Raw genomic sequence first — 14,733 nt, forward strand, 5'->3', positions numbered from 1 at the left:
AACTAGTGCACGGATGTAGCGAAGCGAATATCAAGGGTATAAGAACAAATCACATGGCAAAGCAGGATATATGTGGGGTTGTAGGTAGGCTACCTATTTGCACCAATAACAAGCTCTAGCGCTGACCGTAGACAACCAATGATACTCACACAAGGCGATAAATGTGGCAATGCAACTATATGGATGAAAGGTTGCAATGCACTCGGGAGACACTAGCAAAGCTCAACGAAACAGGCACAAGATTGCTCAACTACAGGTGCAGAAAAGTAAACTAGGCCTTCACTTGAATCGTACTAGCACTTCACTTTTTTTTGGATGTTCTTTTTGTAACACACGCAACTATGTAGCTCTTTTTGCTTCTTTTCTATTTTCTATTTTCTTTTTTTTACTCAACTCCTTGATAACACGGCCAAAAGAAAATTGCAAAGCACCAAAACCCTAACGAGCAGCCTATCGAGCGGTAAAACTAGTCTCTTCTGGGGAAGTTCCTAGTCACTTATATCGAAAGGCTGTGTCTATGGTTGGGACAAACACACTGTACGCTATGTGGACTCGGAGTAACAAAAACTGACACTAGATGAAAGCGGAAACACAAACCCTAACAATACTAGATGAAAGAAAAAGATACGCAAAAACAACTACGAAAAGCAACTAAAACTTGAAATTAGTGCAATCTAAGGCTATGGCAAACCCTAACCCTAATATTTTTGGCTTTTTCTGGATAGGAAAATACTCACAACTCAACTATGGGGTGGATTGTGGATGGCTTACCGAGGAAACACTGAAATCTGATACTAAGATGATAAGGGGTGGTCCGATCTTCTCAGTAAGCAATGGTGGTGATGATATTCACGGGATGAACACAACGGAGAGCCGGAGATACACGATGATGAAGTGGATGATAACTTGTATGACGCAACGAGATCTCTTGATTGGTCACTGTCGCCAACGCAACAGCTCTCAACCCTGCAAGATATTCACAACTCCACACACTTGCGCTCGTAGCCGCCGACCACGAAGCGGTAAGTTGCAACCTTCTAATTCCCAATGGAACAGCAGACCACACAAGACTTTTCAGGGTTTACACCAAATCAATGCAATAAGGTGTAAGAATTCGATAGAGTTGCAAAGCAATCAACTATGAACTAGGGTTTATCTTAAACGTGGTCTAAACCTAATTTGGGAGCATCCTGGGCACTTATATAGATGTTCAGGACGACCAGGGTTCGAGAAAATACAAGAATAACCGAGCCAGATCGGGATCTGGTCGAGACAGACTCGGACACGGCCGGCTCAGGAGCCGGTCGACCGAGCCTGGGACCGGGTCAGGCCGGTTGAAACCGGGCCTGGCGTCGGGTGGTGACCGGGCTACGGTTCCGGGCATACTGGATAGTGCCCGGCTGGCACAAGCGTGGCGTCCGGTTTGGACCGGACGGATCCGGCGAGGAAGTCGATCGAACCGGGGCTGGGACAGGGTGGCCCGGCGGCACGGCCGGTCTGACCGGGCCTGGCGCCGGCTTGAACTGCATCTCCTCCTCTCGCGCATGCCTCCCGCTCCTCCCTCGCGCGTCCATGGGATGTCTTCATGTTCAGCTCCATGTCCAGCTTCACGTCCAGCTTCTTGTCCAGCTGCTCCTCTCCTCCTCGTGCGATGCTTGTTTCCTCTTCATACCCGATCATACATAAGTAATACGACTTAGACAGTATAAAGTTCTCATCGATTAAAGTATCACATAGGAACAAGTTCACATGTTGCTTAAGTAACTTCGCACGAGCTCGTGTCATTGGTCCAATCCTGACTTCATTGGATTTGAGCTTCACAGCAGCATCGTCTTCATCTTGCAATAACGGAGGTAGTAGTGTAGTAGGGATGTCCTCATCACTGCCAATATGAAACAATTAGCAATGCTGGAGCTCTCCCTCAAACTTGTGCTAATTCCTTGTAATTTACTCTGCATAACAAGATATGTATGCTACCGGCCAAAGATGAAAATAAGGAGATACTATTGGCGAGAGAATTCGCTGGAGTAATTTCTCCATGTATCAATAAAAAAAACATAAGGAATCATACATGTCGATGTTCGATTTCGTTGCGTGCTTGTGTAGGTTCACAGGAAAATGTTGAGTTTAGGGTTTAGAACAATAAGTTCCGTGTTTACAAGTTTGCTGGGTTTAGATCACTGTATTTGAAATTTTCTCTCAGAGTACGCAACTTGTTCTTTTACTTATGGCAATTTGCAGACATAAGACATGAAACTTTTAACTGTCCTTTTGAAATACAAGAACATTTTCCTCTAAAAAACTGCAATGAAAATGTACTATATATTATTACTTCTTCTGTTCAAAGAATAAATAATTGGAGTAAGTATATAATTTTCTGCGTTTGATTTGAATGATGGATATTTTTTAAGGGATTGGCTAGTAGGCCTGTACTACTCTAGAAGAATTTGACCGATGCAACGTCGTAATTGTCCGCGTGTGGGCACATGCAGATTTCAACAACTATTCTACTCCCCGAGCACAGTACTGTACATCGAGAGGCCGTACTTACGTGGTCCTACTACCATATCACAGTCGCGTTAGTGCATGCTTAGACCGCACATGTTGCACCCGTGACACTGCCAACCCCACAAGCATCGTGTCAAATCCACGGCTAAAATTGCCCGAGCCAAAAGCCCAAAACAAACAGTTAAGAGCACCTCTAGCCACCCCAAAGCGCGTGTGGATTCGATCGAGCGTTTAACAGCTAAGATTTGGGCGCGTCGTTTTTCACCGCTGTTTCAAACTTCGAGCCCGTTCCCGCTACATAGACGACGCTCCGGGCACGTCGGACACAACGAAAAGCGAGGCGAAGAGACGCGGGCCCAACGCGTTAGCGGCTCGGAAGCCTAAAACCCCGTCGCATACCTTTGGTCAAGCAACATTAATGGCGTCCCAGATTTCCCAGACGACGCAGGGACGCGTTTCATCTTGCATGGCCGCGTGGTCATCTGCGCTGACGTTTATTGCGCCCAACGACCCGCTGCCGCTTCACCTGCCGCCGTTGTAGATTAAGAGCGCCCATGCGGTTCTTGGCCATCACAATCTCTCGCCGCTCCCAAATCTTCTCCTCGCCACTCCAACCTCTATCCAATGTCGTCGTCCTCCCGTAAGATCGCCGCAACGGAGGCGTGGGCGCTATACCGCGCGGGATATCCCGTCCCGCCGGACATGCGCCTGCCAAGCAGTGGCGGGTGGAGGATGGCCATCAACGACATATGTGTCCCGCCGCCACCCGGTAGGCACGGATCGCTGGAGGGACTCCATTAGGGCCCGGCGGTCTGCCCTCACCGCCGACGAGTGGGCCGATCCGACCTGGGTGGCCACCGGCAACGACACCTGGTGTGTCCCCTACTTCGAGGCGCAGTACGACATGGAGATGAACAGCACCGTTGGCCTCGTCGGCCGGCGGAATAGCTGGAACAAGGACGGGCGCGTCCTCTTCTGGGGCGTTCCGGGGCGCACCCTGGAGAACGTCATCGACGGTAACCACAACGGCGCCCCAAGGTTGGAGACGCCGTCGTCGCCGCCACCATCTCCGCCCGCAGCGCGCTGGCAGCCGAGGAGGACATACTCGTCCTCCTCCAACTCTTCCTCATCAGGGCCGACGCGATCGGTGTCGTCCTCGTCGCACCGCGCCGCGCCCTACACCGTCCCCAAGCCGCGCCCTACATCTTCCTAGTTTGTGGAATAAAATATTTCTTATTGAATTTTCTATGTATTTACTATAATTTTAATCCAAAATATCTATCGGAGCCACCGTTTCGGGGACGTCGGTGTGAAAACGGCTTCCCCAAATAGAGGATGCAGTGCCGGCGCCTCCAAACGAAGGTGTCGGCGCCTATTTAGAGGCTACCGGTGAAGATGCTCTTATATACCTATGGCTATGGGTACGGGCCACTGCAGCTATGTGTACAGTAGAGTTATATCACCGGAATGGCAAGACAGCGGGATTTGCTCCGCGGCCACGCTGACGCCCGAATCTTTTGTTGGGTTGCGGCTGCACAGTGGGCGACGCTGGCGCCAGCAGACAGAGGACGGTACTGCAGTCAGTAGGAATGGGCATGGTATGGGCCCGTTCGGAGCGGGATATGGGCTCTAGATGGACTGCACAGTGGGCGGAGGCTAATGCCGACGGCGGTTTGATGCAAACCCCGTGTGGCTCTGGCACGGTCGTTGAGTAAAAAAGGAGGAGGCATATTTCTCCAGTGCATCGCCAGTTTTGTCAACGTTGTGCCTCGATCGAATCCCTCTACCAAGCCCTTCTTGTTTCTCCCCTCCTCCTCGTCGGCACGGCCGATTCTTGTTCGTACCGTTTGTGCTGAAACCTGGGTGGTGAACAGTCTCTTTTCACAGTGCTCCGGCTCGCTGGTTTTGGGAACCTGCTCCCGCTGGCCCGAATCAGTAAGCGCTGTCAATGGGAAAACCATTTTTTCGTGCTATAAAAAAGTGAAAACTTATACTCCCAGGACATGTTTGGTAGTCCTTGTGAATTGAAAACATGCGAGCTAAAATCAGGCTGATTCGTTGGTTGGTCCGCACTCACGATGTGGCAAAAACGCGCATCAAAACACTCCCCATCGTGCGGGAATGCCTGAAACGACCGTTTCCCACTGCTAGGTCCCAGATAGCTAAATTTTGCATCGAAGTGCCCGCCCGTTGCACGCATAGAGAAGCACGGGAGACACGGCTATTACCCCCTTTTCCACTGGTCACACTCTAATCACCGCTCAACTTCCACACTCCCCCCCCCCCTCTCCCCCCTACGTTCCATCAACCACATCATGGACGCATCGCTGCCTCCGCCTCCTGCCCCACCGATTATAACGACCAAGATTGAACATCCATGTCGTGCAAGAGCACCCATATGAGCTCGGCGACGACGATTGACTCGGCAATGGTGTCAGTTCTCAATCGGGCCTCGTCGTTTGCTTGTATGTGGTCGTGCATGCCAATGAGCGCGACAAGAGCAGCCATGGCTGTTGCAGGTGTTTCATCTGCAAGAATAGAGATGGGCGGATTTGATTCCCCACAAGGCATTGATTCTTGGCGTTGAGTGGATATCAATGTGGGGTTACCGGCGCAAGCATGGAGATGGCTCAATCGCCAAGGTTTATCCCCTGGCCTTGTTAATGCTCCTCCCGCACGCGCCATGGCGTCCCCATGGACTGCTTCTTCAGCACTTCGCGCTCCTGCACCAGCAACACCATCGTCGAAACCACATGCAACAGCAGCATCTCCCCGTCCGATTGTAAGTACTCAAACCCCTCCTTAATTTTGGCGGTAAGGTTTTTTTAGGGCTTTCATAGATCCATGCAATGTTGCTCTAACTCATCGATTAGCACTTCAGGTAGTCAGTTGAAGTATAGATTTGTAGGCTTCTGCGTTCATTTGGTCACCGATGTTGACATGCACGGATGCTTGTGACTTGAAGCTCCGAGGGTAGAGAAATGGTGCTTTTCAGGCAGAGCACCAGCGCGGTAATCACCAGCATTGACATGCATGGCCATGCTCACGAGCGGTCTATGCACGCAGTCGTGGAGTGGCAATCTTCACGCATTGTGAATTTGCAAATGCTGGTGATCATCGCGCGAGTATGCATGCATATATGCATGTCAATCCCAGTGATCACCGCAACACAACATTGCGTCCTCCTTCTATGGGGAGGGGGCGGGGTGGTCAATGAGAGGATGCGGGAGGAAGCACATGCTATCCCGCCCAATGTAACCGTGGTCCAAATTTTAGTGGACGGATAGGTCAGTACACATTAGTCGATCAGTTTGGATCGCGACACTGAAGCATGCACAAACTGTCGACTTGTCCGCCTGAACCGTTTCAAATAAACCAAAACCGGTTAGATGGTGCCGCTGGAAATGCCCTAACTCGCAATGGGAGGCCAGCAGCTGTCCAGTGTCTACAACGAACTCAGTGTCTACAACGAACTCGTAGACTGAGGGCATGTACAATGGTGATGACTCAGCTGTCTGTAAGAGGTAGTTACAGGTGATTTTGGTGATGTGGAGGAAAGATAATGAGGAGAGAGAAGGAGGCTGTCTGTAAAGTTACAGACAGTCTGTAGGCTTCTTACAGACAGGTTACAGACACCAGTTTTGTTGTTGTATGAAGGGTGTCTATAACTTATACTCGCATATAGCTATGACTAAAAATAGATAACTTACAAACAGACTATTGTATACACTGTCTATATTATTGTCTATAGATGACATGTAGTAGTACTATCCATCTAAACTAACGTACATACCCTGAGAGTACTACTGGGTCTAGTTTTCTGCCCGTCTATAGATGACATGTAGTAGTACTATCCATCTAAACTAACGTACATACCCTGAGAGTACTACTGGGTCTAGTTTTCTGCCCGTCCCAAAAGGCCACAATTATTGTTCACTTATTTTTTAAGGGAAAAAGGTAGTGCATTAATCGCCACCACGGATACGCTCCCATGGAATGCACCCAGTTTTCCAGATGAGATCCATGAACCCATGATTCACTGTTTACCCATCTCCTGCAGGAGTTATGGAGCCAAATGATTTGTCCCCATTGTACTGTTCTCTTGCCGGTCCAGGAAACGGCATGGCGGGCGGAAGAACGTCCTGTCGGCGAGTTAGACGCGAGCAGTCACAGATCTTCGTCAAGAGGCCATCAGGCCCATCACCCAATCATGACTTGCTTATCATCGAGCCGGCCTGTTGTTACGAAGACCGGAACGGCCCAGTAGATGATCTTGAGCGACTGGTTAGAAGGCCCAATGGCAACGAGTTTCTACAAGAGGACGGAATTACATTGCACAAACGAGAAAACAAGCAAGCATAACTTCAACATATATCCCGTCTGCAGATCGACAACGCTATTGCATTAAGAATTCCTGCCAACAGTGATGTACATTACACACCGATTGCATAACATAATGTACATGTGCTACTCTAGCACAGCTCTGCGTTACTGTCCACACAAGATCTGTATCTATCTGCATAATACAAGCTCAATGACTGCTAACGGTGGGTATCCCAGAGACAGGACTCTTCCGGAGCGCAGGGATGGGTTGTTCTGCGCCACACTTGTAGATTAGCAGACGATATCAATGTAGCTGAATCATGCATCCCATGCGAGGTAGGAGTTCAAACACATCAAGCCTCTTTTCTTGTTATCCTGTCAAACAGCAAAACAATAAGCAGTCTTCAGATACGTCACTTTCAAGACTGGTAAGGTAAGGCAAGAGATTCCCGAACCTGAAGCAATATATTCCAAGAGCAAGCTTGATCTCGTGACAAACCGAAACAGCAAGATGCAGGTACAGACCCACTGTTCCAGACAAATAAGGCATGAGATGTAAGTGCATGTCATGACCACACATGCAAGCAGGTGCTAGATTATTAGATATCTATATGGCACTTCAAGATTGCGAGACAGATGCAAGGCTTATTCAACTGAGAGGGGCACATGCTTCAGCTTTCAAGGTTTCAAACTAAATTAAGAGTGGAAGAAGCACTTCACCTGTGTACACAGTGTACAGAACAAGAACCAGAAGCTCATCAGCTAAAGGGGTCCTGTCAACAACAACGATGCATCTTTTAGCTTAACTCCGCACAGGTACAGTTGCGTGTTAATATTACTAGGTGCAACGAACATCAAGGAACTTACCCATTGTTAATCTTTGCGGCCAGAGCATTTGCGATAGCGAATGGAAGAAACACCAGAGACTGAAACAAGAGATATTTGGCCATTATTTTGTATTACTCTTGCGCTCTGTGTATGCAGCAAAGCAGAAATAAGGCCAGTACAGGCAACAGACATACCATGCACATTCCAGTTTTTAGGCCTTTGGGCTCGTCACACAAGTGAGCAAGTATCATCCTTCCCTGTCCATGTATGACAATTTCATTCATAATATGGAAAAACAAGTGGCTTACACCAACTTGCTTGGGAAAAAGGCATTGATGTTGTTGTTGATGATCATTGGTTAGTTTATGCGCTAGGCCCACTTTTAAGTCCATCCATAAGAACAGAGTCAAACTGTTTCACCATGAAAAGCAACATGCAATAGGACAAATAACATCGAGGAACACAGGACTATCTGCATCTGTGGTGTATGTTAGTTGTAAGGTGATTTATTTCTCCATGTTAGTCATACCCAAGTCATTAGGTGCTTTACAAATTCCATATGTCCAGGTGCAGAAGATCTATCTATCCAGTTCCCCCCATATAACTCTACTTGCACACCGTGCATGAACTTTTCTGAATTTATCATTTCAGATCACAAAGGAGAGTCAAAGTTTTGAAAGCAATCGCCTTCAGATTAAGGGATGCACATCATATCTATAAAAACAAATTTTTTACACAAACTTACATTGAACTGAGAATTCTTATCGTAATCATGTATGTGGTTAAAAGATGTGGCAACATATAAAATTTATATTTTTAATCTTAACACTAAAAAAATGCACTAGGTGGCAGGTGCTGAAGGTATGTAGTCTACTACCAGATAACAGTTGATCTAAAGGAAGGGTCAGACCAATGCATCAATAATCATTTAGTTTTGGCTGTTTGAGTGCTTCGTCAATTTTGACTTAAATTCTTATCAGGGACAAAAATAAGGGTTCGTCTGCTCCACAGGCGCCTGCTTTTTTGTTGAAAGGCAGTCGATCTTGTGGGACATGAATCTACATTCAACTGTTGCTTTTTTAACCAGATTGCACAAAAAGAAAAAGGAATTCAATTTTACAAATAAAAAACCATGGAGCTAGTGAACCTAAAGTTTTTTTTCTTTTTCATATGCATAGTTGTAAATCTGCAACAGACTTCGACTGATATATATTTTTAAAAAAAAGCAGCCGCTTGCGTTTTAGCAGGCCGATGAATATGAAAAGTACATTATTGCATATTACTAACTATACTCAGCAATTCAGATTCAAGGAACCCAAGAACAAAATGCAACTTACAACCAAATATCCAAAAGCAGAACCAGTTCCGATCACAAGCAGATGTGGCTGGTTCCTCATGATATCAGAAGGAGAAAGATAACACCTGCATAACAAGATAAATAAAACTAGTGTTCCATTAAGAGTTATATTTTGTACTATATACAATGAGAAGACATTCTTATCACATACCAGACAGCAACTCCAGCTAACAGCGCAACAAATGGAAGGAGCTGCAAGCCAGATGTAAAGTCTAAGCATCAAGGGGGCACAAAATATAGTGAGATAAAACAAACAAAAAAATGGCATTGTTCCTTAAATCAGGAACGTAGACTATTTAAAAAAAATTGGGCAATGGGCACTCGTCAAAGATAAAAAAACCTAAAAAATTAACTCACCAGCTAAGACCTGACTTTGCCATTTTAGATGATCTAGTGGTCTATAAGCTTTAGGAGGAACTAGTTGTTTCTCTTTGTACAATCTTATGCACTTGTAATTTTGTTGTGCAAAGATATACAAGCTAAGTGACAAAAAAAATATCCATATGTGCAAATATACATACTGAAGACTATGCATATCTAATATTCAAATCATTTCTCGCTGATGGCCTGTAGTTTGCAAAAGGACTCTAGCCCAAGACAGCTTCTACAACTTCAAATATTAACAGCTTTAAGTAATTCCAAGAACTTACCATTGCTAATGCTAGTTCCATGCTTCCTTTTCGTGCATCAACAACTTTTTGGACATTACCGATACTGTGTAACAGGAGAATCAGTCATGTTTAAGCGAGGAATATCAGCAAGACATATGTGGCACAGTGTTGTACTGCCGTTTATTTGGTTATGTGGACATGCGATAAATGGGACAAACACATTCCTTACAAGACACTAATCCATGGAAAAATTGCACAATAGGCATATGATCAGTCATTTGTTAACTTCATGTGATGGAGCTGTGAAAAAAGTTACTCGAAAAATAAAAATAGAGAGAGATTAACTCACTTGGATCCAACTGTTGGGATTACAGCAAACAGGATCATAAGAATCAGCACAATAACGTACAGGGGGATTTCTGATAAAAGTGAAAGAAACAAAATCAGAAGCAGTTTCTGTTAATAGTAACGTTGAGTATATCATATGTGTACTATGTTGGCAATACAGCCAGCCAATGTAAGCTGTAACTCTTTCGCAGAAAAGAGTAAAGCAAATTATGCATGCATATACTGGGAGGCCTATGTTAGTCCCTAAAGCAACATACCTGGAACAAACGGAAGTGGAACCAAACTAATTAGGGGGATAGATTTCCGAAAATCTTGCGCCCACCATTCAGCACCTAGATTGGGAGATAGAAGTGGTTATCTAAAAGGAATATACTAAAATATAATGAAACACAGAGTTATGTGAACATCAAGTCTTGCTTAGGAAAATTACCAGTAAAAAAGGTAAAGAGGTGGGAGACATAGATCAGCATCAGGCCTTCTGTTGGTCCATTTATTACAGGAAGAATGAGTGTATTTGTAAAGTAGCTGGCAGCATGAGAAATGCAAGTGTCAGTAAACAGCAAGAAGAGTTTCAACAAATCAATGCAGTAGAAAATATTGTGAAGTAGCAAACATGATGAGAAACCAAACATAAATAGCAGTTCGAATGTTCAGGAAGCAAATGTTGAGCTGACTGCTAAGTAGTTTCTTATGTGATCAGTGATCACTAAACGAACTAGAAGAAATAATACAATAAACTGAGTGATAAGAACATGGATACATGTAATATGCCAATTTGAAACTCAACTGTGAAGAAAATTACCAATAAGTCGCCATGCATTTGGTGGCATATACTGGTATACGACACACAGAAAAGATTCAGTTGTATTGTTCCACAAAATCAATCTTCATGCTGCAGCATGTACGGACTAAGGAGTCTAAACCCATTATTACAGAAGGAAGGACACAAGTTCATAATGAAATGAAAAAAGGGAACATTTTGGACAAGAGATCATTTTTTGGAAGAGATATGGAATATGCACACAAATATGAGTTCCAAGGGACTTACTGTTCCCATGTTGCCAGATAAAATGGAACAGCAGCAACAATCCAGAAACAGAATGTCAATCTTCCACACATCAAGGTGCTTCCAAGGGCCAAAGCTTCAAACTAACCCAGCATAAGGATTAACGAAGTCAAGATAGATAAGACATGTATTTTTGTAAGGGAAAGTCAAAGGTCTTAAAAGAAATCCTTACAGCACAGGCAAGAGCATCACATCCTGCCAAATGACAAATTTGCAGTGTGAGGTCACGGCATTGAGAGAGAGAGAGAGAGAGAGAGAGAGAGAGAGAGAGAGAGAGAGAGAGAAGGAAATAAATACCATGATCAAAAAGTTCTCCTAGAGGACTTGATGAGCTGGTGCGCCTCGCTTGTTTACCATCAACAGCATCGAAAGTCTAGCAGGAACAAAACAATCCATCAATTGAACCCAATGAACTTAGATGGCATGATAAGTTCCAGTTTAAGTAGAAGTCTAGATTAGTGAAGACGAGGGGCTAAATAAACACAGAACACTATGGCAGAAGAAAAGACACCGGGTAAGTTGAAAATGTCGTGGTTAACAAAAGGAATTGCTGAAACTTTGACCGCTCAGAGATAACTCTATAGAATACGATGGCAAATTGTTACCACAGCCTAGACACAGGGAACTATGGCAGAAGAAAATACACCAGGTAAGTTGAAAATGTCATGGTTATCAAAAGGAAATTGTTGAAACTTTGACCACTCAGAGATAGCTCTATACAATAGGACGGCAAATTGTTACCACAGTCTAGATATTGGGATTATTGGTGTGTTTTGAGTAGTTGCACTTGCATCGGTCGGATAAACCAGTTTAGAACAAGGTTCAGAAAAGTTCTAGGCGTTAATTCCTATTTTTGCCCCTGCCTAGCGCCTATCTCGTCTAAGCGCGCGCCTAGGCACGCCTTATTTAACCACATACTCCACACTCTCACCAACTTATATATTTGTATGCATGTCTTTAAAGCAAAATAATTTGTCTACAGAGAAACAACAGGCTCAATTTTAATCAGAACTGCCCACTAAGAGTGATTCTCCCTCATTCTGCTACATCAAATAAGGGGTGTAAGCTCAACTGTACATCAGTACTTGGCATATTGCTCCAGATTCAACCACTTAGCGAGATAAAACTTATATAATTAGGTGGTTGTGCTTTTTAACTTTGACCACTAATTTGACCAATAAAACATGAGTCATGTGTCATAAGAATTATACCATTAGAAACTTTATTTGAACATGAATTCAATTGTATAATTTTTGTGGCATACAACACATGTTTGGTTAGTCAAATTGATGGTCAAACTTCGACCTTGAAAACGTGTGTGCCACCTAAATAAGGGCGGAGGGAGTATGAACAAACAACACAACACCCTTCTTTGCCGTAGATTTTACAGTTCATGTCACAGTAAGAAGTTAAGCCAACTGATAAGCAATAATAGCAAGTATTTACGGAAATTTCACATTAAACACTCTTGTTTAAGCAATATAATGATACTCTTTGGTAACCAAACAGGAAAATTTGTATCGACTGGAGCAAGAAATAGTTATCCATATGAAATCTGAAGCTTAATCTCACACACCTGGTACAAGAAGAGGAGTACTCCATGGGCAAGATGGACCCACCGCGGGGGAGCTGTGTCAAGGTGGGGTGAATAAATCTGTGAAAATTAGAGTTATAAGTGGGGAAAAAAAGACATTACGTAAAACGGTGTAATGCATCTTAAGGTGAACAAAATAAACAAAGATACTCACATAGCTAAGCAGCGCAGATGTAAGTAGAAACATAAATCCTGTGAGCGTGATCTGAAATATTGGAAAGGATCACCACTGACTGCACTAAGTAATATGAATCCAAGGAAGAATTGACAATATGCTGATCAATCTCTTACCATATTTGGTCTATATGTTGGTCCATACATGCAATAGAAGAAAAAGATAAATTAGTTCAGAGGTTTTGTTTAAAAGAATAAAAAAGGAACTTGAAAGCATTTATCTGCTGTTTACCCAAGACTAGATTTCATTTACTATATATTATGGATCATGGTGCTATGAAGGCGTAATATCTCAGGTCGGCTACCATCCTAACAATGTGGAGACTATGGCGGCAGAGAAATGCGTGCGTCCTTGATAATGAGTCCCCTGCTGCCAGGACCTGGTCGACAAGATCTCACTCAGTTTTGCTGGGCATCGTGATTGTGGTTGCGTAGTTTTCGTGTAATTTGCATTTTGGCGCGTGTTCAAGAAAGAAGAAGGGTCTAAGATCAGTTTTGCTAGTTCTTAATCCACAACATGATAGCAGGAACATCAAGTTTGTTCGTTTTGTCACCCGTTGCTTAAGGCAAACCCTTTGCCCATTGGCTATACAAGCGAATCAACCAATCAAGCACAATTTACAGGGAAGGAAGAGCGGTCATTCTCTACAGTAGGCAGGCATGTAATTGCACATTTTCTGTTTAGAGCAAACCACTGACTATTTACAACTGGACAGATTAAGCTAATATACAAACTAATTGCCAGTCCATACAGTTCTAGGGAGTTTGAGATAAGAACAAGACTTGAGTCATATTGACCTGCCTCAGCCCTAAATTCCCAAACTGCAGCATCCTTCTTGCTAGCGCATCTACTCTTAACGATTTAACCACGGCACTCTACATACACGCTAGAGTTGCAGAAGGGGGCTCACGGCATCCATAGCGGGAAGAGGGTGACGCAGCGGCTCCAGAAGGGCTGGAGCACGTACTTGGCGACCACCGAGTGGTCCTGCCCGCTGTAGCGGTAGCGCTTCAGCGTCTCCACTCCGTGCGCGCCGATGTACACCATCTCCGCTCGGGCTGCCGGCGCGGTGAGGGGGGGGGGGGGCGTGACCGGCGGCGACTGCGGTGTGGGTCCCGAAGGCGGCGGGGGTTCTGTGGAGGGTTGAGAAGGTTCTGGAAGGGCCGGGAGGGTGGTGGATCGCGGTGCCGTGAACCGGGTCGGCGGCGAGATCGGGAGGCGGAGGGAAGTTGGGAACTCGATGGCGTGGGAGTATATTCCTATTCGACTGAGCAGTCAACAGGACGACACCGCTGCCAGGGTGCGGGCCCCACCACTCTCGATTGCCCCGCACGGGAGCCTTTTTCGGTTCCAGGGGCCGACACCTGTCGCGGCCTCCCTTTCCCGTTTCAATTTTTTGTGAGAGATAGGGCATCTTGTGTCTTGATTCGGACTTAATTACTCGACACGTCTTCATCTACGCCTAGCAAAAGCGAGATGTGTCCCTACACGTGTAAAGCTCAGGAAAAGTACGTATACCTTCAAATATTGTCGGAGAGAAACTCGGACATTTTGCTCTTTTAGAAAAAAGAGCAAGTAAAGTTGTCTGCTTTATTTTTTGTGAGAGGAAATTGCATACTTTATTATGTGCTACCAATACTTTATATTTCATTTCCTCCGTTTTAAAATATATATAAGTGTCACAACTTTTATATATATATATCACTGGTGGAAAAAAGGGCTTTGGTCGCGGTTGGCAACTGCCATTAGTCGCGGTGGCCCAACCGCGACCAAAGCAGCGCGACTAAAGGCCCCCCCCTTTAGTCGCGGTTCCTTACGAACCGCGACTAAAGGCCCGTCCACGTGGGCCGCAGGCGAGCGCCAGGGCGGAGGACCTTTAGTCGCGGTTCTTCTGGCCAACCGCGACTAAAGGCCTCCGCAGGG

The 14,733-nt window shown here is 45.1% G+C and overlaps 1 protein-coding gene across 1 annotated transcript; it reads right to left on the bottom strand.

Annotated features, from left to right (window-relative positions):
• Positions 1–6,893: 6,893 nt before the first annotated feature.
• LOC127317814 (choline/ethanolaminephosphotransferase 1) lies at positions 6,894–14,000 on the bottom strand. Its single transcript, XM_051348406.2, has 18 exons — positions 13,721–14,000; positions 12,927–12,936; positions 12,790–12,840; positions 12,618–12,695; positions 11,339–11,414; positions 11,214–11,236; positions 11,024–11,124; positions 10,406–10,500; positions 10,233–10,307; positions 9,977–10,046; positions 9,667–9,730; positions 9,168–9,208; positions 8,997–9,081; positions 7,854–7,916; positions 7,699–7,757; positions 7,552–7,604; positions 7,287–7,359; positions 6,894–7,206 (listed from the first exon to the last, which is right to left on the bottom strand). Exons 1-18 carry the CDS (start codon positions 13,855–13,857, stop codon positions 7,185–7,187), a joined length of 1,176 nt encoding a protein of 391 aa, XP_051204366.1. The 5' UTR covers positions 13,858–14,000; the 3' UTR covers positions 6,894–7,184.
• Between the last annotated feature and the right edge of the window lie 733 nt (positions 14,001–14,733).

Source organism: Lolium perenne, chromosome 7 (assembly GCF_019359855.2).
Source record: "Lolium perenne isolate Kyuss_39 chromosome 7, Kyuss_2.0, whole genome shotgun sequence".
In the NCBI taxonomy this organism is placed as follows: domain Eukaryota; kingdom Viridiplantae; phylum Streptophyta; class Magnoliopsida; order Poales; family Poaceae; genus Lolium; species Lolium perenne.

Excerpts from the sequence above, each read along its gene's own strand:
- LOC127317814 (XM_051348406.2), bottom strand. The coding sequence starts at position 13,857 with ATGGTGTACATCGGCGCGCACGGAGTGGAGACGCTGAAGCGCTACCGC. Across the intron at positions 11,237-11,338 it reads AGGAGAACTTTTTGATCATG|GATGTGATGCTCTTGCCTGT; the intron begins GTATTTATTTCC and ends GTCATTTGGCAG. Across the intron at positions 7,207-7,286 it reads CTTGGAATATATTGCTTCAG|GATAACAAGAAAAGAGGCTT; the intron begins GTTCGGGAATCT and ends GCTGTTTGACAG.